Source organism: Microtus oregoni, unplaced genomic scaffold (assembly GCF_018167655.1).
Source record: "Microtus oregoni isolate MIOR12 unplaced genomic scaffold, Mior012 000099F_ref0000060, whole genome shotgun sequence".
NCBI lineage: Eukaryota > Metazoa > Chordata > Mammalia > Rodentia > Cricetidae > Microtus > Microtus oregoni.
The window spans coordinates 1,559,192-1,586,671 of record NW_024544712.1 but is presented as its reverse complement, the minus strand read 5'-3'; the positions used below and the strand labels follow the sequence as shown (position 1 = coordinate 1,586,671).

Sequence of the window (27,480 nt, the reverse complement as noted above, 5' to 3'; positions counted from 1 at the left end):
CACTTTTTCCATAATGTGTACGCAGCCCCAATCAAAGTCAGCTATAGAGAAAGACAGAAAGATTGAATGTGGTTTTCTAAAGGAAATATATTTAAATATACATGAAATATTCCACATGAAATTTTTGTATAAGTAAAACATGCAGTAAACACATAGATTACACACAGAGAAACTCACTAAGCTTCTGGCACTGCCATTCCCTTCACAGGAATGATGTGGAGAAGGTAAGAATGCCATGTGGAAGTCTCAGTTCCTCGGTAGAATTTCCAGCTTACTTCCATTTCTACTCTCTATGATTCCCTAGCTGTATTCCAACAATGCCTCTGTCTCAGTGAACATGTGCCTTGTCTTAAGCACACCAGAGACAGAGTTCCTGTGTCAAATCTAACTCTATTGACAAAGGACACACACATACATGTCAAATCTAACTCTATAGACAGAGGATACACAGATTTCCCATGTCAAATTTAACTACATAGACAGAGGATGAACCTACATGTCAAATCTAACTCTATAGACAGAGTATACACAGAATTCCTGTGTCAAATCTAACTATACTGACAGAGGACACATGCATACACAGACACCACCGGGCCACAGCCATCGTGCGCTTCAGAGAATGTGTCCATGTGGGATGGCTCACCAATGCCGTCAGACAGAGCCGTGTCTGACCCTCATTGCAGGTGTGAGTTGCAGGCCTCATGCATGCTGCTAGAATTGTTAATGCTGAGCTCCTCTTGGTTACAGATATGGGTCCAGCTGTTGTATGGCGCCTGCCTCTGGTGGCTCTTCTGCTATGCAGTCGATGTGTACCTGGTGATCAGGAGATCGGCGGGACTGAGGTATTTATGACTGGGAACACGGACAGGGATGTCTTTCCTGTTTCTGTGAGGGAAAGTCGGACATGCTGTTGGGCATTCAAAGGTTCTTGGTGGTGCGGTTCACGCCATATATCACCTACCAATTGGATTTCTATCCAGAAATATTTATGCTTGCTCATTTTTATAGTGACATTTCTTTCAGACACCTGGTTCCACTATGCAATTCAGGCTGCCCCTGAACCTAGGATCCTCCTGCCTCCGTTTCCTGAGTGCTCAGATGAAAAGGATTTGCCGCTATTCCCAGCTGACAGCTAATTTCTATAAGATATCAATGGTAAATTCAAAACATCAAGATTCTTCCAAAATTGCAAACAAGTAACTTTGGAAATTAAAGAGTTAGAAGCTGTTGGTAAGTTCAAGTGAAAAGCGTATGTGTTCAAAACCCTGGGTTCAATTCCAGTGGCCACATCAAAATCCAGAAGCCTAAAAGCAGTGGGGGAATCAGGCATTTGGAAGTGAGCACTGTGTAAGAGCCTCTCACTCTGTCATCCTGCACTGCTTTTATGCTCTGTTTATCATCCGGGCTCCCACCCTGTCCCCTGCTCCTCAGAGGCTTCAGTATTAATTCTAAGGTCAACATTCATTTTAGCAGGCAGGATGATGGTAATGCCAACATCTAGAAGGTTTTGGGAAGTGCATGGCTTCTGAGGATGTGCGATCACATGGAAAGTTAATACATGGGCTGTGAAGCTTTTTAAAGGCAGGAGTGTGGGCAAGTCTCAAGCGTGGAGATATGTACCTATCCCTCTGCACATATGTGACAGTTGCATAGCTTGTCTTTTCACAGGACTCCTAACAGTGGCAGCAGGAGCTGCCTCTGACTCTGGTGCCTGCTTCCCTGGCATTTTCCTCCTGCTGGGTTGCCTCATTCAGTCTCAATTGGAGAGGAGGTGCCTAGTGCCTAGTCTCAGTATAACTGGCTGATATCCTTGGGAGGTGGGCCTTTTTCTGAAGGGAACCTGAAGAGGTGAGAGGAGGGACTGGAAGGAGAAGAAGCAGGGGAAAGGGCTGGGATGTGAAAGCAAAACAAAATAGATAAATACAAAAAATAGTAAGACTTTGAAGAAAAAAAGTTATGTGCCTGTGTGAAACAGAGCGAGCTCACCATCCTAGAGATGCCAGGCATATAGCAGAAGTCACAAAATGCTCAGTTTCCGTGGAGACCAAGTCTCACCCTAGAGAGACTGAGGCTGGTATTAAATTCCAGGGCAGGGGCCCAACTTGGCAAACAAGGTTGGTAAATGTCACATGTCCTTTGGGATCTGGTAAGCACCCATCCACTTTCTTTGGCAGGGCAGAGTCCTTTCCCCCTTTAATTCCCATGCCCAGAAATATTATTAAGATAGACTTGAAGTTTAAATTTTAGCTTTCACTGTAGCTCCTGCTCTAGTGAAGAATATTGAGGTTTCAAAACAATATTACACAGGGCTTGACATCTTGAAAAAGACCTTGAACTAAACGTATGATGCATCGTAAGAAAATGACAATATGGTTCTCCTCAGAGTCATCTCAAGCACCCCAGAGTCAGGGGTGGGAAGATCTGGAGTTGGAGGTTAACTCAGGCTGAATAATGGGACCCTGTTGCAAAAAGAGATGAAAGTGTGGACATCAGAAGCCATAAGATCTCGGGCAGGCCACAAAGGTGGCTGGTCCTGGGCACAGGATGAGAGGCAGAGACATGGATGGGCACAGCCATGCCGAGTGAGGTTGGATATTTATTTAGTGGGTTATGGAGGGGAGAAGGGGAGAAGGGAGAAGAGCAGAGAGGCAGGGGGGGAGGGAAGAGAGGGAGCAAGACAGGGGAAGAGAAAGAGAGAGAGAGAGAGAGAGAGAAGAGGAAGCAAGACAAGGGAACACGGAGAGAGAGGGAGAGAGACAGGTGTTGTGTGGAGGAGTGGCAGGCTGCATCCCTAGCACCCGACCGCCCACATGGCTAGCTTATGTCCCGAAATAATTACATGGAAACTGTATTCTTTTTTTTTTTTTTTGGTTTTTCGAGACAGGGTTTCTCTGTAGCTTTGGTGCCTGTCCTGGAACTAGCTCTTGTAGACCAGGCTGGCCTCGAACTCCCAGAGATCCTCCTGCCTCTGCCTCCCGAGTGCTGGGATTAAAGGCGTGCGCCACCACCGCCGGGCCGGAAACTGTATTCTTTTAAACACTGCTTGGCCCATTAGTTTTAACCTCTTATTGGCTAACTCTTACATATTGATCTAACCCATTTCTAATATTCTGTGTAGCACCACGAGCTGGCTTACCAGGAAAGATCTTAACCTGCGTCTGTCTGGAGTGGGAGAATTATGGTGACTGCCTGACTCGGCTTCTTTCTCCCAGAATTCTGTTCTGTCTACTCCACCCACCTAAGGGCTGGCCTATCAAAGACCAAGCAGTTTCTTTATTAATTAACCAATGAAAGCAACAGATAAGACAGATGAACTTCCTCCATCAGACAGGAGAGGGAGAAAGAGGGGAACACACACACCCAGAGGGAGAGAAGGAGGGAGAGGAGAGGGAGAAAGACGGGGAACACAGAGAGAGGGAGAGAGAGAGAGAGGAGAGGGAGAAAGAGGGGAACAGAGAGAGAGAGAGAGAGAGAGAGAGGAGAGGGAGAAAGAGACGGGGACACAGAGGAGGGAGGGAGAGGGAGAGAGGAGAGAGAGAAAGAGAGGGGAACATATACACAGAGAAGAGAGAGAGAGAGAAGGAGAGGAGAGGGAGAAAGAGAGGGGAACACAGACACACAGAGGAGAGAGGGGGACAGAGTGGGGAGAGGAGGAAAGACAGGAACACACACACAGAGGGGAGAGGGATAAAGACAGGAACACGGAGACAAAAAGAGACAGAGAGAGGGAGGGGAAGGGGGAGAGATGGGGAGAAGGGAGAGAGCTGGAAAAGAAGAGGCTGGGGCCAACAGGAAGGACAGACAGGCATTGAGTGGGTGGGGCTTGTCTCTTACAGGGATAGGACAAACCATTACAGTTGGGAACCATGAAGCATTCAGACAAAGGTACACAGGTGTTCACTTATGGTCTGACTGCCACGAGTCGACACTGAGTGAGGGTGCAGGTTCATAATCTGGTTGGGTTTTAGAAGGCGTCTGTTATTAACACGGCCGTCTCCTGTATCCTGTAGCCTAGATGTGGCTGTTGTGGCACACAGAAGGAAGAACCATTGCCCAGGTTTCAGTGACCTCCAGCCTTGGATTTGGCTAGTCTTGCCTCCTGGACTGAACTCCTTGCTCTGTCAATACACCTGGTGTGGCCCCAAATGAGGGGAGGGTGTGGTGGAATTTGCATGTTCTGCTGTCATCAACAACACAGCTCCTGCAGAGGGCCACTCCAGGGTAGCAGAGTCTGCGCATAACTTAGATCTCTGGTAATGCTCACATCACAGAGTGCTCCCCTTAGATCTCTGGCAATGTTCACATCACAGACAGGCTCCCCTCAGATCTCTGGCAATGCTCACATCACAGACACCCCCCCCCCAGCTTCCTGCCCCTGTGAGGCCGGAGAGGGATACTCCAGGAACTGGTTACAATGGGGGAGACAAAATATGCTGGAGTCATTTCCTTGTGCTCTCCCAGCAGTTGGAACAAAGTGGTTTTTCTCTGGAAGCTTTGTGTGCGAGCCTCTGCTTCTTTTCCTGCTTAGTTTCTTGCTCTGATCCATGAGCATGATTTCTGCTCATACAGCTGCTCTTCAAAGTCAGAATCCCCACTGGACATGGCTGCCATTTGCTAGGTATCTTGCTGAATCTCACATGACAGCTAGTGTCTGTGACTGCTGGAGCCCAGCCTGCCCACCCGATCACAAAGAAGCATCTGTTTGAATGCTCTCCACTGTTCCATGGGATGAGCTGGCTCCACATGGCTCTATGGAGTTACCAGAGTTACCGGCAGTATCTGAAGGCCACGTCCTCAAATCCAGAGAATTAGACGAGAAGGGTGGACTGGGTGGGTACGTGCAAAAGATAAAGGAGGGATATGGCTGGAATGTGAGCTATGCAGGGAATGGGAAGTGCAGAGGAGGGAGGAAGAAAAGAAAACCCTCAGGTTTGCCAGCAGAATTTGAGATGTCTAATACCCACCAGGTCCTGAGACACCGAGTCTCTTTTGAGCCTTCAGATTACACTCTTTGTCTGATTTCCACCCAAGATATCCATCCCCTTTTTATCTATTAGTTATTTTTAATTATGTGTATATTTATATGTCTGTGTGTGGGCTTATGAGCAGGTACCTGAAGAAGCTAGAAGAGGGTATTTACCTGGATCCCCAAGAGCTAGAGTTAGAGACATTTGTGAAGCTGCCTGACAAGGCTACTAGGAACTGTACTCAGGTCCTCTGTGAGAGCGGTATAGTGCTCTTAACTGAAGCATCTCTCTAGCTTCTCACACTCTGTTTAAAACAGAGCCCTTTTTTCCTAGATTTTAGTGTTTTAAACCTTAACACTTACCTTATTGCATTTTGAATTTATTTCCAGAGTTTTTCTGTGTATCCCTGGTTATTATGGAGCTCACCTTACTCTGTAAACCAGGCTGGCCTCAAACTCACAGAGCTCTGTTGGCCTCTGCCTCCTGAGTGCTGAGATTAAAGGTTTGTGCCATCACTGCTTGACCTATCTATCATCTATCTATCTATCTATCTATCTATCTATCTATCTATCTATCATCTATCTACCCATCAGTTTTTGAGACAGGGGTATAGCTATGTGTATTCTAGCCCAAAATTCCTGTATTTTTATGACTTCCTATGATTATATTGGGCCACCCTGGTAATCTAAGATGAGCTCACCTCAACAATCCTTTTTTTTTTTTAGGACTTTATTTTTTTTTTAAAAAAAAACATAAACAAAAAACAAGTTTCCACCTCCTCCCAGCCTCCCATTTCCCTCCCCCTCCTCCCACCCTTCTCCCCCTCCCCCCATTCCTCTCCCCCTCCCTCTCCAGTCCACAGAGCAGTCCGGGTTCCCTGCCCTGTGGTAAGTCCTAGGTCCTCCCCACTCTGTCCATATCTAGGAAGGTGAACATCCAAACTGGCTAAGCTCCCACAAAGCCAGTACATTAAGTGGGATCAAAACCCCGTGCCATTGTCCTTGGCGTCTCATCAGCCCTCATTGTTCGCCATGTTCAGAGAGTCCGGTTTTATCCCATGCTTTTTCGGTCACAGTCCAGCTGGCCTTGGTGAGCTCCCAGTAGATCAGCTCCACTGTCTCAGTGGGTGGGTGCACGCCTCGTGGTCCCGACTTCTTTGCTCATGTTCTCCCTCCTTCTGCTCCTCATTGGGACCTTGGGAGCTCAGTCCAGTGCTCCTGTGTGGGTCTCTGTCTCTATCTCTATCCATCACCAGATGAAGGTTCTATGATGGTATGCAAGATATTCGTCAGTATTGCTCTAGGATAGGGTCATTTCAGGTTCCCAATCCTCAGCTGCCCAAGGAACTAACTGGGAACCTCATCTTGGGCACTTGGGAGCCCCTCTAGGGTCAAGTCTCTTGCCCACCCTAAAGTGGCTCCCTTAACTAAGAATTGTGGTTCCGTGCTCCCCTATCCACCTTTCCTTTATCCCAATTCTCCTGTTTCCCCAAGTCCCCCCTCCTTCCCTTCTACCTTTTCTCTCCCCATCTCCCCTTACCCCCATCCCACCCCACCCCCAAGATCCCAATTTTCTCCCCAGCAATTTGGTCTACTTCCCTTAGCCAAGAGGATAACTATATGTTTTTCCTTGGGTTCACCTTCTTACTTAGCTTCTTTAGGTTCACCTATTGTAGACTCCGTGGCCCTTATTTATGGCTAGAAACCAATTATGAGCGAGTACATCCCATGTTCATCTTTTTGGGTCTGGGATACCTCACTCAGGATAGTGTTTTCTATTTCCATCCATTTGCATGCAAAATTCGAGAAGTCATTGTTTTTTACCGCAGCGTAGTACTCTAGCGTGTATATATTCCATACTTTCTTCATCCATTCTTCCATTGAAGGGCATCTAGGTTGTTTCCAGGACCTCAACAATCCTTAATCACATCTGTGGACTTTCCTGTCATATTGTATTCCAGGTTCTAGAAATCAGGACATGGACATCATTGGGACCTTGTTTTGGCTACCACACCGTTTAGCTACTTAACTTATACACTTAGCCTTCTACTTTGGATGATCACAGTTCTGAACTCGATTTCCCAGCCTAAGAGGCTGGGGCCAACAGGAAGGAAGGACAGACAGGCATTGAGTGGGTGGGGCTTGTCTCTTACAGGGATAGGACAAACCATTACAGTTGGGAACCATGAAGCATTCAGACAAAGGTACACAGGTGTTCACTTATGGTCTGACTGCCACGAGTCGACACTGAGTGAGGGTGCAGGTTCATAATCTGGTTGGGTTTTAGAAGGCGTCTGTTATTAACACGGCCGTCTCCTGTATCCTGTAGCCTAGATGTGGCTGTTGTGGCACACAGAAGGAAGAACCATTGCCCAGGTTTCAGTGACCTCCAGCCTTGGATTTGGCTAGTCTTGCCTCCTGGACTGAACTCCTTGCTCTGTCAATACACCTGGTGTGGCCCCAAATGAGGGGAGGGTGTGGTGGAATTTGCATGTTCTGCTGTCATCAACAACACAGCTCCTGCAGAGGGCCACTCCAGGGTAGCAGAGTCTGCGCATAACTTAGATCTCTGGTAATGCTCACATCACAGAGTGCTCCCCTTAGATCTCTGGCAATGTTCACATCACAGACAGGCTCCCCTCAGATCTCTGGCAATGCTCACATCACAGACACCCCCCCCCCAGCTTCCTGCCCCTGTGAGGCCGGAGAGGGATACTCCAGGAACTGGTTACAATGGGGGAGACAAAATATGCTGGAGTCATTTCCTTGTGCTCTCCCAGCAGTTGGAACAAAGTGGTTTTTCTCTGGAAGCTTTGTGTGCGAGCCTCTGCTTCTTTTCCTGCTTAGTTTCTTGCTCTGATCCATGAGCATGATTTCTGCTCATACAGCTGCTCTTCAAAGTCAGAATCCCCACTGGACATGGCTGCCATTTGCTAGGTATCTTGCTGAATCTCACATGACAGCTAGTGTCTGTGACTGCTGGAGCCCAGCCTGCCCACCCGATCACAAAGAAGCATCTGTTTGAATGCTCTCCACTGTTCCATGGGATGAGCTGGCTCCACATGGCTCTATGGAGTTACCAGAGTTACCGGCAGTATCTGAAGGCCACGTCCTCAAATCCAGAGAATTAGACGAGAAGGGTGGACTGGGTGGGTACGTGCAAAAGATAAAGGAGGGATATGGCTGGAATGTGAGCTATGCAGGGAATGGGAAGTGCAGAGGAGGGAGGAAGAAAAGAAAACCCTCAGGTTTGCCAGCAGAATTTGAGATGTCTAATACCCACCAGGTCCTGAGACACCGAGTCTCTTTTGAGCCTTCAGATTACACTCTTTGTCTGATTTCCACCCAAGATATCCATCCCCTTTTTATCTATTAGTTATTTTTAATTATGTGTATATTTATATGTCTGTGTGTGGGCTTATGAGCAGGTACCTGAAGAAGCTAGAAGAGGGTATTTACCTGGATCCCCAAGAGCTAGAGTTAGAGACATTTGTGAAGCTGCCTGACAAGGCTACTAGGAACTGTACTCAGGTCCTCTGTGAGAGCGGTATAGTGCTCTTAACTGAAGCATCTCTCTAGCTTCTCACACTCTGTTTAAAACAGAGCCCTTTTTTCCTAGATTTTAGTGTTTTAAACCTTAACACTTACCTTATTGCATTTTGAATTTATTTCCAGAGTTTTTCTGTGTATCCCTGGTTATTATGGAGCTCACCTTACTCTGTAAACCAGGCTGGCCTCAAACTCACAGAGCTCTGTTGGCCTCTGCCTCCTGAGTGCTGAGATTAAAGGTTTGTGCCATCACTGCTTGACTGATCTATCATCTATCTATCTATCTATCTATCTATCTATCATCTATCTACCCATCAGTTTTTGAGACAGGGGTATAGCTATGTGTATTCTAGCCCAAAATTCCTGTATTTTTATGACTTCCTATGATTATATTGGGCCACCCTGGTAATCTAAGATGAGCTCACCTCAACAATCCTTTTTTTTTTTTTTAGGACTTTATTTTTTTTAAAAAAAAACATAAACAAAAAACAAGTTTCCACCTCCTCCCAGCCTCCCATTTCCCTCCCCCTCCTCCCACCCTTCTCCCCCTCCCCCCATTCCTCTCCCCCTCCCTCTCCAGTCCACAGAGCAGTCCGGGTTCCCTGCCCTGTGGTAAGTCCTAGGTCCTCCCCACTCTGTCCATATCTAGGAAGGTGAACATCCAAACTGGCTAAGCTCCCACAAAGCCAGCACATTAAGTAGGATCAAAACCCCGTGCCATTGTCCTTGGCGTCTCATCAGCCCTCATTGTTCGCCATGTTCAGAGAGTCCGGTTTTATCCCATGCTTTTTCGGTCACAGTCCAGCTGGCCTTGGTGAGCTCCCAGTAGATCAGCTCCACTGTCTCAGTGGGTGGGTGCACGCCTCGTGGTCCCGACTTCTTTGCTCATGTTCTCCCTCCTTCTGCTCCTCATTGGGACCTTGGGAGCTCAGTCCAGTGCTCCTGTGTGGGTCTCTGTCTCTATCTCTATCCATCACCAGATGAAGGTTCTATGATGGTATGCAAGATATTCGTCAGTATTGCTCTAGGATAGGGTCATTTCAGGTTCCCAATCCTCAGCTGCCCAAGGAACTAACTGGGAACCTCATCTTGGGCACTTGGGAGCCCCTCTAGGGTCAAGTCTCTTGCCCACCCTAAAGTGGCTCCCTTAACTAAGAATTGTGGTTCCGTGCTCCCCTATCCACCTTTCCTTTATCCCAATTCTCCTGTTTCCCCAAGTCCCCCCTCCTTCCCTTCTACCTTTTCTCTCCCCATCTCCCCTTACCCCCATCCCACCCCACCCCCAAGATCCCAATTTTCTCCCCAGCAATTTGGTCTACTTCCCTTAGCCAAGAGGATAACTATATGTTTTTCCTTGGGTTCACCTTCTTACTTAGCTTCTTTAGGTTCACCTATTGTAGACTCCGTGGCCCTTATTTATGGCTAGAAACCAATTATGAGCGAGTACATCCCATGTTCATCTTTTTGGGTCTGGGATACCTCACTCAGGATAGTGTTTTCTATTTCCATCCATTTGCATGCAAAATTCGAGAAGTCATTGTTTTTTACCGCAGCGTAGTACTCTAGCGTGTATATATTCCATACTTTCTTCATCCATTCTTCCATTGAAGGGCATCTAGGTTGTTTCCAGGACCTCAACAATCCTTAATCACATCTGTGGACTTTCCTGTCATATTGTATTCCAGGTTCTAGAAATCAGGACATGGACATCATTGGGACCTTGTTTTGGCTACCACACCGTTTAGCTACTTAACTTATACACTTAGCCTTCTACTTTGGATGATCACAGTTCTGAACTCGATTTCCCAGCCTAAGAGGCTGGGGCCAACAGGAAGGAAGGACAGACAGGCATTGAGTGGGTGGGGCTTGTCTCTTACAGGGATAGGACAAACCATTACAGTTGGGAACCATGAAGCATTCAGACAAAGGTACACAGGTGTTCACTTATGGTCTGACTGCCACGAGTCGACACTGAGTGAGGGTGCAGGTTCATAATCTGGTTGGGTTTTAGAAGGCGTCTGTTATTAACACGGCCGTCTCCTGTATCCTGTAGCCTAGATGTGGCTGTTGTGGCACACAGAAGGAAGAACCATTGCCCAGGTTTCAGTGACCTCCAGCCTTGGATTTGGCTAGTCTTGCCTCCTGGACTGAACTCCTTGCTCTGTCAATACACCTGGTGTGGCCCCAAATGAGGGGAGGGTGTGGTGGAATTTGCATGTTCTGCTGTCATCAACAACACAGCTCCTGCAGAGGGCCACTCCAGGGTAGCAGAGTCTGCGCATAACTTAGATCTCTGGTAATGCTCACATCACAGAGTGCTCCCCTTAGATCTCTGGCAATGTTCACATCACAGACAGGCTCCCCTCAGATCTCTGGCAATGCTCACATCACAGACACCCCCCCCCAGCTTCCTGCCCCTGTGAGGCCGGAGAGGGATACTCCAGGAACTGGTTACAATGGGGGAGACAAAATATGCTGGAGTCATTTCCTTGTGCTCTCCCAGCAGTTGGAACAAAGTGGTTTTTCTCTGGAAGCTTTGTGTGCGAGCCTCTGCTTCTTTTCCTGCTTAGTTTCTTGCTCTGATCCATGAGCATGATTTCTGCTCATACAGCTGCTCTTCAAAGTCAGAATCCCCACTGGACATGGCTGCCATTTGCTAGGTATCTTGCTGAATCTCACATGACAGCTAGTGTCTGTGACTGCTGGAGCCCAGCCTGCCCACCCGATCACAAAGAAGCATCTGTTTGAATGCTCTCCACTGTTCCATGGGATGAGCTGGCTCCACATGGCTCTATGGAGTTACCAGAGTTACCGGCAGTATCTGAAGGCCACGTCCTCAAATCCAGAGAATTAGACGAGAAGGGTGGACTGGGTGGGTACGTGCAAAAGATAAAGGAGGGATATGGCTGGAATGTGAGCTATGCAGGGAATGGGAAGTGCAGAGGAGGGAGGAAGAAAAGAAAACCCTCAGGTTTGCCAGCAGAATTTGAGATGTCTAATACCCACCAGGTCCTGAGACACCGAGTCTCTTTTGAGCCTTCAGATTACACTCTTTGTCTGATTTCCACCCAAGATATCCATCCCCTTTTTATCTATTAGTTATTTTTAATTATGTGTATATTTATATGTCTGTGTGTGGGCTTATGAGCAGGTACCTGAAGAAGCTAGAAGAGGGTATTTACCTGGATCCCCAAGAGCTAGAGTTAGAGACATTTGTGAAGCTGCCTGACAAGGCTACTAGGAACTGTACTCAGGTCCTCTGTGAGAGCGGTATAGTGCTCTTAACTGAAGCATCTCTCTAGCTTCTCACACTCTGTTTAAAACAGAGCCCTTTTTTCCTAGATTTTAGTGTTTTAAACCTTAACACTTACCTTATTGCATTTTGAATTTATTTCCAGAGTTTTTCTGTGTATCCCTGGTTATTATGGAGCTCACCTTACTCTGTAAACCAGGCTGGCCTCAAACTCACAGAGCTCTGTTGGCCTCTGCCTCCTGAGTGCTGAGATTAAAGGTTTGTGCCATCACTGCTTGACTGATCTATCATCTATCTATCTATCTATCTATCTATCTATCATCTATCTACCCATCAGTTTTTGAGACAGGGGTATAGCTATGTGTATTCTAGCCCAAAATTCCTGTATTTTTATGACTTCCTATGATTATATTGGGCCACCCTGGTAATCTAAGATGAGCTCACCTCAACAATCCTTTTTTTTTTTTAGGACTTTATTTTTTTTAAAAAAAAACATAAACAAAAAACAAGTTTCCACCTCCTCCCAGCCTCCCATTTCCCTCCCCCTCCTCCCACCCTTCTCCCCCTCCCCCCATTCCTCTCCCCCTCCCTCTCCAGTCCACAGAGCAGTCCGGGTTCCCTGCCCTGTGGTAAGTCCTAGGTCCTCCCCACTCTGTCCATATCTAGGAAGGTGAACATCCAAACTGGCTAAGCTCCCACAAAGCCAGCACATTAAGTAGGATCAAAACCCCGTGCCATTGTCCTTGGCGTCTCATCAGCCCTCATTGTTCGCCATGTTCAGAGAGTCCGGTTTTATCCCATGCTTTTTCGGTCACAGTCCAGCTGGCCTTGGTGAGCTCCCAGTAGATCAGCTCCACTGTCTCAGTGGGTGGGTGCACGCCTCGTGGTCCCGACTTCTTTGCTCATGTTCTCCCTCCTTCTGCTCCTCATTGGGACCTTGGGAGCTCAGTCCAGTGCTCCTGTGTGGGTCTCTGTCTCTATCTCTATCCATCACCAGATGAAGGTTCTATGATGGTATGCAAGATATTCGTCAGTATTGCTCTAGGATAGGGTCATTTCAGGTTCCCAATCCTCAGCTGCCCAAGGAACTAACTGGGAACCTCATCTTGGGCACTTGGGAGCCCCTCTAGGGTCAAGTCTCTTGCCCACCCTAAAGTGGCTCCCTTAACTAAGAATTGTGGTTCCGTGCTCCCCTATCCACCTTTCCTTTATCCCAATTCTCCTGTTTCCCCAAGTCCCCCCTCCTTCCCTTCTACCTTTTCTCTCCCCATCTCCCCTTACCCCCATCCCACCCCACCCCCAAGATCCCAATTTTCTCCCCAGCAATTTGGTCTACTTCCCTTAGCCAAGAGGATAACTATATGTTTTTCCTTGGGTTCACCTTCTTACTTAGCTTCTTTAGGTTCACCTATTGTAGACTCCGTGGCCCTTATTTATGGCTAGAAACCAATTATGAGCGAGTACATCCCATGTTCATCTTTTTGGGTCTGGGATACCTCACTCAGGATAGTGTTTTCTATTTCCATCCATTTGCATGCAAAATTCGAGAAGTCATTGTTTTTTACCGCAGCGTAGTACTCTAGCGTGTATATATTCCATACTTTCTTCATCCATTCTTCCATTGAAGGGCATCTAGGTTGTTTCCAGGACCTCAACAATCCTTAATCACATCTGTGGACTTTCCTGTCATATTGTATTCCAGGTTCTAGAAATCAGGACATGGACATCATTGGGACCTTGTTTTGGCTACCACACCGTTTAGCTACTTAACTTATACACTTAGCCTTCTACTTTGGATGATCACAGTTCTGAACTCGATTTCCCAGCCTAAGAGGCTGGGGCCAACAGGAAGGAAGGACAGACAGGCATTGAGTGGGTGGGGCTTGTCTCTTACAGGGATAGGACAAACCATTACAGTTGGGAACCATGAAGCATTCAGACAAAGGTACACAGGTGTTCACTTATGGTCTGACTGCCACGAGTCGACACTGAGTGAGGGTGCAGGTTCATAATCTGGTTGGGTTTTAGAAGGCGTCTGTTATTAACACGGCCGTCTCCTGTATCCTGTAGCCTAGATGTGGCTGTTGTGGCACACAGAAGGAAGAACCATTGCCCAGGTTTCAGTGACCTCCAGCCTTGGATTTGGCTAGTCTTGCCTCCTGGACTGAACTCCTTGCTCTGTCAATACACCTGGTGTGGCCCCAAATGAGGGGAGGGTGTGGTGGAATTTGCATGTTCTGCTGTCATCAACAACACAGCTCCTGCAGAGGGCCACTCCAGGGTAGCAGAGTCTGCGCATAACTTAGATCTCTGGTAATGCTCACATCACAGAGTGCTCCCCTTAGATCTCTGGCAATGTTCACATCACAGACAGGCTCCCCTCAGATCTCTGGCAATGCTCACATCACAGACACCCCCCCCCCCAGCTTCCTGCCCCTGTGAGGCCGGAGAGGGATACTCCAGGAACTGGTTACAATGGGGGAGACAAAATATGCTGGAGTCATTTCCTTGTGCTCTCCCAGCAGTTGGAACAAAGTGGTTTTTCTCTGGAAGCTTTGTGTGCGAGCCTCTGCTTCTTTTCCTGCTTAGTTTCTTGCTCTGATCCATGAGCATGATTTCTGCTCATACAGCTGCTCTTCAAAGTCAGAATCCCCACTGGACATGGCTGCCATTTGCTAGGTATCTTGCTGAATCTCACATGACAGCTAGTGTCTGTGACTGCTGGAGCCCAGCCTGCCCACCCGATCACAAAGAAGCATCTGTTTGAATGCTCTCCACTGTTCCATGGGATGAGCTGGCTCCACATGGCTCTATGGAGTTACCAGAGTTACCGGCAGTATCTGAAGGCCACGTCCTCAAATCCAGAGAATTAGACGAGAAGGGTGGACTGGGTGGGTACGTGCAAAAGATAAAGGAGGGATATGGCTGGAATGTGAGCTATGCAGGGAATGGGAAGTGCAGAGGAGGGAGGAAGAAAAGAAAACCCTCAGGTTTGCCAGCAGAATTTGAGATGTCTAATACCCACCAGGTCCTGAGACACCGAGTCTCTTTTGAGCCTTCAGATTACACTCTTTGTCTGATTTCCACCCAAGATATCCATCCCCTTTTTATCTATTAGTTATTTTTAATTATGTGTATATTTATATGTCTGTGTGTGGGCTTATGAGCAGGTACCTGAAGAAGCTAGAAGAGGGTATTTACCTGGATCCCCAAGAGCTAGAGTTAGAGACATTTGTGAAGCTGCCTGACAAGGCTACTAGGAACTGTACTCAGGTCCTCTGTGAGAGCGGTATAGTGCTCTTAACTGAAGCATCTCTCTAGCTTCTCACACTCTGTTTAAAACAGAGCCCTTTTTTCCTAGATTTTAGTGTTTTAAACCTTAACACTTACCTTATTGCATTTTGAATTTATTTCCAGAGTTTTTCTGTGTATCCCTGGTTATTATGGAGCTCACCTTACTCTGTAAACCAGGCTGGCCTCAAACTCACAGAGCTCTGTTGGCCTCTGCCTCCTGAGTGCTGAGATTAAAGGTTTGTGCCATCACTGCTTGACCTATCTATCATCTATCTATCTATCTATCTATCTATCTATCTATCATCTATCTACCCATCAGTTTTTGAGACAGGGGTATAGCTATGTGTATTCTAGCCCAAAATTCCTGTATTTTTATGACTTCCTATGATTATATTGGGCCACCCTGGTAATCTAAGATGAGCTCACCTCAACAATCCTTTTTTTTTTTTAGGACTTTATTTTTTTTTTAAAAAAAAACATAAACAAAAAACAAGTTTCCACCTCCTCCCAGCCTCCCATTTCCCTCCCCCTCCTCCCACCCTTCTCCCCCTCCCCCCATTCCTCTCCCCCTCCCTCTCCAGTCCACAGAGCAGTCCGGGTTCCCTGCCCTGTGGTAAGTCCTAGGTCCTCCCCACTCTGTCCATATCTAGGAAGGTGAACATCCAAACTGGCTAAGCTCCCACAAAGCCAGTACATTAAGTGGGATCAAAACCCCGTGCCATTGTCCTTGGCGTCTCATCAGCCCTCATTGTTCGCCATGTTCAGAGAGTCCGGTTTTATCCCATGCTTTTTCGGTCACAGTCCAGCTGGCCTTGGTGAGCTCCCAGTAGATCAGCTCCACTGTCTCAGTGGGTGGGTGCACGCCTCGTGGTCCCGACTTCTTTGCTCATGTTCTCCCTCCTTCTGCTCCTCATTGGGACCTTGGGAGCTCAGTCCAGTGCTCCTGTGTGGGTCTCTGTCTCTATCTCTATCCATCACCAGATGAAGGTTCTATGATGGTATGCAAGATATTCGTCAGTATTGCTCTAGGATAGGGTCATTTCAGGTTCCCAATCCTCAGCTGCCCAAGGAACTAACTGGGAACCTCATCTTGGGCACTTGGGAGCCCCTCTAGGGTCAAGTCTCTTGCCCACCCTAAAGTGGCTCCCTTAACTAAGAATTGTGGTTCCGTGCTCCCCTATCCACCTTTCCTTTATCCCAATTCTCCTGTTTCCCCAAGTCCCCCCTCCTTCCCTTCTACCTTTTCTCTCCCCATCTCCCCTTACCCCCATCCCACCCCACCCCCAAGATCCCAATTTTCTCCCCAGCAATTTGGTCTACTTCCCTTAGCCAAGAGGATAACTATATGTTTTTCCTTGGGTTCACCTTCTTACTTAGCTTCTTTAGGTTCACCTATTGTAGACTCCGTGGCCCTTATTTATGGCTAGAAACCAATTATGAGCGAGTACATCCCATGTTCATCTTTTTGGGTCTGGGATACCTCACTCAGGATAGTGTTTTCTATTTCCATCCATTTGCATGCAAAATTCGAGAAGTCATTGTTTTTTACCGCAGCGTAGTACTCTAGCGTGTATATATTCCATACTTTCTTCATCCATTCTTCCATTGAAGGGCATCTAGGTTGTTTCCAGGACCTCAACAATCCTTAATCACATCTGTGGACTTTCCTGTCATATTGTATTCCAGGTTCTAGAAATCAGGACATGGACATCATTGGGACCTTGTTTTGGCTACCACACCGTTTAGCTACTTAACTTATACACTTAGCCTTCTACTTTGGATGATCACAGTTCTGAACTCGATTTCCCAGCCTAAGAGGCTGGGGCCAACAGGAAGGAAGGACAGACAGGCATTGAGTGGGTGGGGCTTGTCTCTTACAGGGATAGGACAAACCATTACAGTTGGGAACCATGAAGCATTCAGACAAAGGTACACAGGTGTTCACTTATGGTCTGACTGCCACGAGTCGACACTGAGTGAGGGTGCAGGTTCATAATCTGGTTGGGTTTTAGAAGGCGTCTGTTATTAACACGGCCGTCTCCTGTATCCTGTAGCCTAGATGTGGCTGTTGTGGCACACAGAAGGAAGAACCATTGCCCAGGTTTCAGTGACCTCCAGCCTTGGATTTGGCTAGTCTTGCCTCCTGGACTGAACTCCTTGCTCTGTCAATACACCTGGTGTGGCCCCAAATGAGGGGAGGGTGTGGTGGAATTTGCATGTTCTGCTGTCATCAACAACACAGCTCCTGCAGAGGGCCACTCCAGGGTAGCAGAGTCTGCGCATAACTTAGATCTCTGGTAATGCTCACATCACAGAGTGCTCCCCTTAGATCTCTGGCAATGTTCACATCACAGACAGGCTCCCCTCAGATCTCTGGCAATGCTCACATCACAGACACCCCCCCCCCCAGCTTCCTGCCCCTGTGAGGCCGGAGAGGGATACTCCAGGAACTGGTTACAATGGGGGAGACAAAATATGCTGGAGTCATTTCCTTGTGCTCTCCCAGCAGTTGGAACAAAGTGGTTTTTCTCTGGAAGCTTTGTGTGCGAGCCTCTGCTTCTTTTCCTGCTTAGTTTCTTGCTCTGATCCATGAGCATGATTTCTGCTCATACAGCTGCTCTTCAAAGTCAGAATCCCCACTGGACATGGCTGCCATTTGCTAGGTATCTTGCTGAATCTCACATGACAGCTAGTGTCTGTGACTGCTGGAGCCCAGCCTGCCCACCCGATCACAAAGAAGCATCTGTTTGAATGCTCTCCACTGTTCCATGGGATGAGCTGGCTCCACATGGCTCTATGGAGTTACCAGAGTTACCGGCAGTATCTGAAGGCCACGTCCTCAAATCCAGAGAATTAGACGAGAAGGGTGGACTGGGTGGGTACGTGCAAAAGATAAAGGAGGGATATGGCTGGAATGTGAGCTATGCAGGGAATGGGAAGTGCAGAGGAGGGAGGAAGAAAAGAAAACCCTCAGGTTTGCCAGCAGAATTTGAGATGTCTAATACCCACCAGGTCCTGAGACACCGAGTCTCTTTTGAGCCTTCAGATTACACTCTTTGTCTGATTTCCACCCAAGATATCCATCCCCTTTTTATCTATTAGTTATTTTTAATTATGTGTATATTTATATGTCTGTGTGTGGGCTTATGAGCAGGTACCTGAAGAAGCTAGAAGAGGGTATTTACCTGGATCCCCAAGAGCTAGAGTTAGAGACATTTGTGAAGCTGCCTGACAAGGCTACTAGGAACTGTACTCAGGTCCTCTGTGAGAGCGGTATAGTGCTCTTAACTGAAGCATCTCTCTAGCTTCTCACACTCTGTTTAAAACAGAGCCCTTTTTTCCTAGATTTTAGTGTTTTAAACCTTAACACTTACCTTATTGCATTTTGAATTTATTTCCAGAGTTTTTCTGTGTATCCCTGGTTATTATGGAGCTCACCTTACTCTGTAAACCAGGCTGGCCTCAAACTCACAGAGCTCTGTTGGCCTCTGCCTCCTGAGTGCTGAGATTAAAGGTTTGTGCCATCACTGCTTGACCTATCTATCATCTATCTATCTATCTATCTATCTATCTATCTATCATCTATCTACCCATCAGTTTTTGAGACAGGGGTATAGCTATGTGTATTCTAGCCCAAAATTCCTGTATTTTTATGACTTCCTATGATTATATTGGGCCACCCTGGTAATCTAAGATGAGCTCACCTCAACAATCCTTTTTTTTTTTTAGGACTTTATTTTTTTTTTAAAAAAAAACATAAACAAAAAACAAGTTTCCACCTCCTCCCAGCCTCCCATTTCCCTCCCCCTCCTCCCACCCTTCTCCCCCTCCCCCCATTCCTCTCCCCCTCCCTCTCCAGTCCACAGAGCAGTCCGGGTTCCCTGCCCTGTGGTAAGTCCTAGGTCCTCCCCACTCTGTCCATATCTAGGAAGGTGAACATCCAAACTGGCTAAGCTCCCACAAAGCCAGTACATTAAGTGGGATCAAAACCCCGTGCCATTGTCCTTGGCGTCTCATCAGCCCTCATTGTTCGCCATGTTCAGAGAGTCCGGTTTTATCCCATGCTTTTTCGGTCACAGTCCAGCTGGCCTTGGTGAGCTCCCAGTAGATCAGCTCCACTGTCTCAGTGGGTGGGTGCACGCCTCGTGGTCCCGACTTCTTTGCTCATGTTCTCCCTCCTTCTGCTCCTCATTGGGACCTTGGGAGCTCAGTCCAGTGCTCCTGTGTGGGTCTCTGTCTCTATCTCTATCCATCACCAGATGAAGGTTCTATGATGGTATGCAAGATATTCGTCAGTATTGCTCTAGGATAGGGTCATTTCAGGTTCCCAATCCTCAGCTGCCCAAGGAACTAACTGGGAACCTCATCTTGGGCACTTGGGAGCCCCTCTAGGGTCAAGTCTCTTGCCCACCCTAAAGTGGCTCCCTTAACTAAGAATTGTGGTTCCGTGCTCCCCTATCCACCTTTCCTTTATCCCAATTCTCCTGTTTCCCCAAGTCCCCCCTCCTTCCCTTCTACCTTTTCTCTCCCCATCTCCCCTTACCCCCATCCCACCCCACCCCCAAGATCCCAATTTTCTCCCCAGCAATTTGGTCTACTTCCCTTAGCCAAGAGGATAACTATATGTTTTTCCTTGGGTTCACCTTCTTACTTAGCTTCTTTAGGTTCACCTATTGTAGACTCCGTGGCCCTTATTTATGGCTAGAAACCAATTATGAGCGAGTACATCCCATGTTCATCTTTTTGGGTCTGGGATACCTCACTCAGGATAGTGTTTTCTATTTCCATCCATTTGCATGCAAAATTCGAGAAGTCATTGTTTTTTACCGCAGCGTAGTACTCTAGCGTGTATATATTCCATACTTTCTTCATCCATTCTTCCATTGAAGGGCATCTAGGTTGTTTCCAGGACCTCAACAATCCTTAATCACATCTGTGGACTTTCCTGTCATATTGTATTCCAGGTTCTAGAAATCAGGACATGGACATCATTGGGACCTTGTTTTGGCTACCACACCGTTTAGCTACTTAACTTATACACTTAGCCTTCTACTTTGGATGATCACAGTTCTGAACTCGATTTCCCAGCCTAAGAGGCTGGGGCCAACAGGAAGGAAGGACAGACAGGCATTGAGTGGGTGGGGCTTGTCTCTTACAGGGATAGGACAAACCATTACAGTTGGGAACCATGAAGCATTCAGACAAAGGTACACAGGTGTTCACTTATGGTCTGACTGCCACGAGTCGACACTGAGTGAGGGTGCAGGTTCATAATCTGGTTGGGTTTTAGAAGGCGTCTGTTATTAACACGGCCGTCTCCTGTATCCTGTAGCCTAGATGTGGCTGTTGTGGCACACAGAAGGAAGAACCATTGCCCAGGTTTCAGTGACCTCCAGCCTTGGATTTGGCTAGTCTTGCCTCCTGGACTGAACTCCTTGCTCTGTCAATACACCTGGTGTGGCCCCAAATGAGGGGAGGGTGTGGTGGAATTTGCATGTTCTGCTGTCATCAACAACACAGCTCCTGCAGAGGGCCACTCCAGGGTAGCAGAGTCTGCGCATAACTTAGATCTCTGGTAATGCTCACATCACAGAGTGCTCCCCTTAGATCTCTGGCAATGTTCACATCACAGACAGGCTCCCCTCAGATCTCTGGCAATGCTCACATCACAGACACCCCCCCCCCAGCTTCCTGCCCCTGTGAGGCCGGAGAGGGATACTCCAGGAACTGGTTACAATGGGGGAGACAAAATATGCTGGAGTCATTTCCTTGTGCTCTCCCAGCAGTTGGAACAAAGTGGTTTTTCTCTGGAAGCTTTGTGTGCGAGCCTCTGCTTCTTTTCCTGCTTAGTTTCTTGCTCTGATCCATGAGCATGATTTCTGCTCATACAGCTGCTCTTCAAAGTCAGAATCCCCACTGGACATGGCTGCCATTTGCTAGGTATCTTGCTGAATCTCACATGACAGCTAGTGTCTGTGACTGCTGGAGCCCAGCCTGCCCACCCGATCACAAAGAAGCATCTGTTTGAATGCTCTCCACTGTTCCATGGGATGAGCTGGCTCCACATGGCTCTATGGAGTTACCAGAGTTACCGGCAGTATCTGAAGGCCACGTCCTCAAATCCAGAGAATTAGACGAGAAGGGTGGACTGGGTGGGTACGTGCAAAAGATAAAGGAGGGATATGGCTGGAATGTGAGCTATGCAGGGAATGGGAAGTGCAGAGGAGGGAGGAAGAAAAGAAAACCCTCAGGTTTGCCAGCAGAATTTGAGATGTCTAATACCCACCAGGTCCTGAGACACCGAGTCTCTTTTGAGCCTTCAGATTACACTCTTTGTCTGATTTCCACCCAAGATATCCATCCCCTTTTTATCTATTAGTTATTTTTAATTATGTGTATATTTATATGTCTGTGTGTGGGCTTATGAGCAGGTACCTGAAGAAGCTAGAAGAGGGTATTTACCTGGATCCCCAAGAGCTAGAGTTAGAGACATTTGTGAAGCTGCCTGACAAGGCTACTAGGAACTGTACTCAGGTCCTCTGTGAGAGCGGTATAGTGCTCTTAACTGAAGCATCTCTCTAGCTTCTCACACTCTGTTTAAAACAGAGCCCTTTTTTCCTAGATTTTAGTGTTTTAAACCTTAACACTTACCTTATTGCATTTTGAATTTATTTCCAGAGTTTTTCTGTGTATCCCTGGTTATTATGGAGCTCACCTTACTCTGTAAACCAGGCTGGCCTCAAACTCACAGAGCTCTGTTGGCCTCTGCCTCCTGAGTGCTGAGATTAAAGGTTTGTGCCATCACTGCTTGACCTATCTATCATCTATCTATCTATCTATCTATCTATCTATCTATCATCTATCTACCCATCAGTTTTTGAGACAGGGGTATAGCTATGTGTATTCTAGCCCAAAATTCCTGTATTTTTATGACTTCCTATGATTATATTGGGCCACCCTGGTAATCTAAGATGAGCTCACCTCAACAATCCTTTTTTTTTTTTAGGACTTTATTTTTTTTTTAAAAAAAAACATAAACAAAAAACAAGTTTCCACCTCCTCCCAGCCTCCCATTTCCCTCCCCCTCCTCCCACCCTTCTCCCCCTCCCCCCATTCCTCTCCCCCTCCCTCTCCAGTCCACAGAGCAGTCCGGGTTCCCTGCCCTGTGGTAAGTCCTAGGTCCTCCCCACTCTGTCCATATCTAGGAAGGTGAACATCCAAACTGGCTAAGCTCCCACAAAGCCAGTACATTAAGTGGGATCAAAACCCCGTGCCATTGTCCTTGGCGTCTCATCAGCCCTCATTGTTCGCCATGTTCAGAGAGTCCGGTTTTATCCCATGCTTTTTCGGTCACAGTCCAGCTGGCCTTGGTGAGCTCCCAGTAGATCAGCTCCACTGTCTCAGTGGGTGGGTGCACGCCTCGTGGTCCCGACTTCTTTGCTCATGTTCTCCCTCCTTCTGCTCCTCATTGGGACCTTGGGAGCTCAGTCCAGTGCTCCTGTGTGGGTCTCTGTCTCTATCTCTATCCATCACCAGATGAAGGTTCTATGATGGTATGCAAGATATTCGTCAGTATTGCTCTAGGATAGGGTCATTTCAGGTTCCCAATCCTCAGCTGCCCAAGGAACTAACTGGGAACCTCATCTTGGGCACTTGGGAGCCCCTCTAGGGTCAAGTCTCTTGCCCACCCTAAAGTGGCTCCCTTAACTAAGAATTGTGGTTCCGTGCTCCCCTATCCACCTTTCCTTTATCCCAATTCTCCTGTTTCCCCAAGTCCCCCCTCCTTCCCTTCTACCTTTTCTCTCCCCATCTCCCCTTACCCCCATCCCACCCCACCCCCAAGATCCCAATTTTCTCCCCAGCAATTTGGTCTACTTCCCTTAGCCAAGAGGATAACTATATGTTTTTCCTTGGGTTCACCTTCTTACTTAGCTTCTTTAGGTTCACCTATTGTAGACTCCGTGGCCCTTATTTATGGCTAGAAACCAATTATGAGCGAGTACATCCCATGTTCATCTTTTTGGGTCTGGGATACCTCACTCAGGATAGTGTTTTCTATTTCCATCCATTTGCATGCAAAATTCGAGAAGTCATTGTTTTTTACCGCAGCGTAGTACTCTAGCGTGTATATATTCCATACTTTCTTCATCCATTCTTCCATTGAAGGGCATCTAGGTTGTTTCCAGGACCTCAACAATCCTTAATCACATCTGTGGACTTTCCTGTCATATTGTATTCCAGGTTCTAGAAATCAGGACATGGACATCATTGGGACCTTGTTTTGGCTACCACACCGTTTAGCTACTTAACTTATACACTTAGCCTTCTACTTTGGATGATCACAGTTCTGAACTCGATTTCCCAGCCTAAGAGGCTGGGGCCAACAGGAAGGAAGGACAGACAGGCATTGAGTGGGTGGGGCTTGTCTCTTACAGGGATAGGACAAACCATTACAGTTGGGAACCATGAAGCATTCAGACAAAGGTACACAGGTGTTCACTTATGGTCTGACTGCCACGAGTCGACACTGAGTGAGGGTGCAGGTTCATAATCTGGTTGGGTTTTAGAAGGCGTCTGTTATTAACACGGCCGTCTCCTGTATCCTGTAGCCTAGATGTGGCTGTTGTGGCACACAGAAGGAAGAACCATTGCCCAGGTTTCAGTGACCTCCAGCCTTGGATTTGGCTAGTCTTGCCTCCTGGACTGAACTCCTTGCTCTGTCAATACACCTGGTGTGGCCCCAAATGAGGGGAGGGTGTGGTGGAATTTGCATGTTCTGCTGTCATCAACAACACAGCTCCTGCAGAGGGCCACTCCAGGGTAGCAGAGTCTGCGCATAACTTAGATCTCTGGTAATGCTCACATCACAGAGTGCTCCCCTTAGATCTCTGGCAATGTTCACATCACAGACAGGCTCCCCTCAGATCTCTGGCAATGCTCACATCACAGACACCCCCCCCCCAGCTTCCTGCCCCTGTGAGGCCGGAGAGGGATACTCCAGGAACTGGTTACAATGGGGGAGACAAAATATGCTGGAGTCATTTCCTTGTGCTCTCCCAGCAGTTGGAACAAAGTGGTTTTTCTCTGGAAGCTTTGTGTGCGAGCCTCTGCTTCTTTTCCTGCTTAGTTTCTTGCTCTGATCCATGAGCATGATTTCTGCTCATACAGCTGCTCTTCAAAGTCAGAATCCCCACTGGACATGGCTGCCATTTGCTAGGTATCTTGCTGAATCTCACATGACAGCTAGTGTCTGTGACTGCTGGAGCCCAGCCTGCCCACCCGATCACAAAGAAGCATCTGTTTGAATGCTCTCCACTGTTCCATGGGATGAGCTGGCTCCACATGGCTCTATGGAGTTACCAGAGTTACCGGCAGTATCTGAAGGCCACGTCCTCAAATCCAGAGAATTAGACGAGAAGGGTGGACTGGGTGGGTACGTGCAAAAGATAAAGGAGGGATATGGCTGGAATGTGAGCTATGCAGGGAATGGGAAGTGCAGAGGAGGGAGGAAGAAAAGAAAACCCTCAGGTTTGCCAGCAGAATTTGAGATGTCTAATACCCACCAGGTCCTGAGACACCGAGTCTCTTTTGAGCCTTCAGATTACACTCTTTGTCTGATTTCCACCCAAGATATCCATCCCCTTTTTATCTATTAGTTATTTTTAATTATGTGTATATTTATATGTCTGTGTGTGGGCTTATGAGCAGGTACCTGAAGAAGCTAGAAGAGGGTATTTACCTGGATCCCCAAGAGCTAGAGTTAGAGACATTTGTGAAGCTGCCTGACAAGGCTACTAGGAACTGTACTCAGGTCCTCTGTGAGAGCGGTATAGTGCTCTTAACTGAAGCATCTCTCTAGCTTCTCACACTCTGTTTAAAACAGAGCCCTTTTTTCCTAGATTTTAGTGTTTTAAACCTTAACACTTACCTTATTGCATTTTGAATTTATTTCCAGAGTTTTTCTGTGTATCCCTGGTTATTATGGAGCTCACCTTACTCTGTAAACCAGGCTGGCCTCAAACTCACAGAGCTCTGTTGGCCTCTGCCTCCTGAGTGCTGAGATTAAAGGTTTGTGCCATCACTGCTTGACCTATCTATCATCTATCTATCTATCTATCTATCTATCATCTATCTACCCATCAGTTTTTGAGACAGGGGTATAGCTATGTGTATTCTAGCCCAAAATTCCTGTATTTTTATGACTTCCTATGATTATATTGGGCCACCCTGGTAATCTAAGATGAGCTCACCTCAACAATCCTTTTTTTTTTTTAGGACTTTATTTTTTTTTAAAAAAAACGTAAACAAAAAACAAGTTTCCACCTCCTCCCAGCCTCCCATTTCCCTCCCCCTCCTCCCACCCTTCTCCCCCTCCCCCCATTCCTCTCCCCCTCCCTCTCCAGTCCACAGAGCAGTCCGGGTTCCCTGCCCTGTGGTAAGTCCTAGGTCCTCCCCACTCTGTCCATATCTAGGAAGGTGAACATCCAAACTGGCTAAGCTCCCACAAAGCCAGCACATTAAGTAGGATCAAAACCCCGTGCCATTGTCCTTGGCGTCTCATCAGCCCTCATTGTTCGCCATGTTCAGAGAGTCCGGTTTTATCCCATGCTTTTTCGGTCACAGTCCAGCTGGCCTTGGTGAGCTCCCAGTAGATCAGCTCCACTGTCTCAGTGGGTGGGTGCACGCCTCGTGGTCCCGACTTCTTTGCTCATGTTCTCCCTCCTTCTGCTCCTCATTGGGACCTTGGGAGCTCAGTCCAGTGCTCCTGTGTGGGTCTCTGTCTCTATCTCTATCCATCACCAGATGAAGGTTCTATGATGGTATGCAAGATATTCGTCAGTATTGCTCTAGGATAGGGTCATTTCAGGTTCCCAATCCTCAGCTGGCCAAGGAACTAACTGGGAACCTCATCTTGGGCACTTGGGAGCCCCTCTAGGGTCAAGTCTCTTGCCCACCCTAAAGTGGCTCCCTTAACTAAGAATTGTGGTTCCGTGCTCCCCTATCCACCTTTCCTTTATCCCAATTCTCCTGTTTCCCCAAGTCCCCCCTCCTTCCCTTCTACCTTTTCTCTCCCCATCTCCCCTTACCCCCATCCCACCCCACCCCCAAGATCCCAATTTTCTCCCCAGCAATTTGGTCTACTTCCCTTAGCCAAGAGGATAACTATATGTTTTTCCTTGGGTTCACCTTCTTACTTAGCTTCTTTAGGTTCACCTATTGTAGACTCCGTGGCCCTTATTTATGGCTAGAAACCAATTATGAGCGAGTACATCCCATGTTCATCTTTTTGGGTCTGGGATACCTCACTCAGGATAGTGTTTTCTATTTCCATCCATTTGCATGCAAAATTCGAGAAGTCATTGTTTTTTACCGCAGCGTAGTACTCTAGCGTGTATATATTCCATACTTTCTTCATCCATTCTTCCATTGAAGGGCATCTAGGTTGTTTCCAGGACCTCAACAATCCTTAATCACATCTGTGGACTTTCCTGTCATATTGTATTCCAGGTTCTAGAAATCAGGACATGGACATCATTGGGACCTTGTTTTGGCTACCACACCGTTTAGCTACTTAACTTATACACTTAGCCTTCTACTTTGGATGATCACAGTTCTGAACTCGATTTCCCAGCCTAAGAGGCTGGGGCCAACAGGAAGGAAGGACAGACAGGCATTGAGTGGGTGGGGCTTGTCTCTTACAGGGATAGGACAAACCATTACAGTTGGGAACCATGAAGCATTCAGACAAAGGTACACAGGTGTTCACTTATGGTCTGACTGCCACGAGTCGACACTGAGTGAGGGTGCAGGTTCATAATCTGGTTGGGTTTTAGAAGGCGTCTGTTATTAACACGGCCGTCTCCTGTATCCTGTAGCCTAGATGTGGCTGTTGTGGCACACAGAAGGAAGAACCATTGCCCAGGTTTCAGTGACCTCCAGCCTTGGATTTGGCTAGTCTTGCCTCCTGGACTGAACTCCTTGCTCTGTCAATACACCTGGTGTGGCCCCAAATGAGGGGAGGGTGTGGTGGAATTTGCATGTTCTGCTGTCATCAACAACACAGCTCCTGCAGAGGGCCACTCCAGGGTAGCAGAGTCTGCGCATAACTTAGATCTCTGGTAATGCTCACATCACAGAGTGCTCCCCTTAGATCTCTGGCAATGTTCACATCACAGACAGGCTCCCCTCAGATCTCTGGCAATGCTCACATCACAGACACCCCCCCCCCAGCTTCCTGCCCCTGTGAGGCCGGAGAGGGATACTCCAGGAACTGGTTACAATGGGGGAGACAAAATATGCTGGAGTCATTTCCTTGTGCTCTCCCAGCAGTTGGAACAAAGTGGTTTTTCTCTGGAAGCTTTGTGTGCGAGCCTCTGCTTCTTTTCCTGCTTAGTTTCTTGCTCTGATCCATGAGCAT

At 47.5% G+C, this 27,480-nt stretch overlaps 1 protein-coding gene across 1 annotated transcript in view; it reads left to right on the top strand.

The window, feature by feature from the left end:
- LOC121443099 (G-protein coupled receptor 143-like) overlaps nucleotides 1–27,480 on the top strand; it is a 151,331-nt gene that overhangs the window by 2,831 nt on the left and 121,020 nt on the right. Inside the window, exon 3 of the mRNA XM_041644785.1 lies at nucleotides 748–842. Within this exon, the coding sequence (XP_041500719.1) occupies nucleotides 748–842 (95 nt within the window). The remainder of the gene's footprint in view (nucleotides 1–747; nucleotides 843–27,480) is intronic.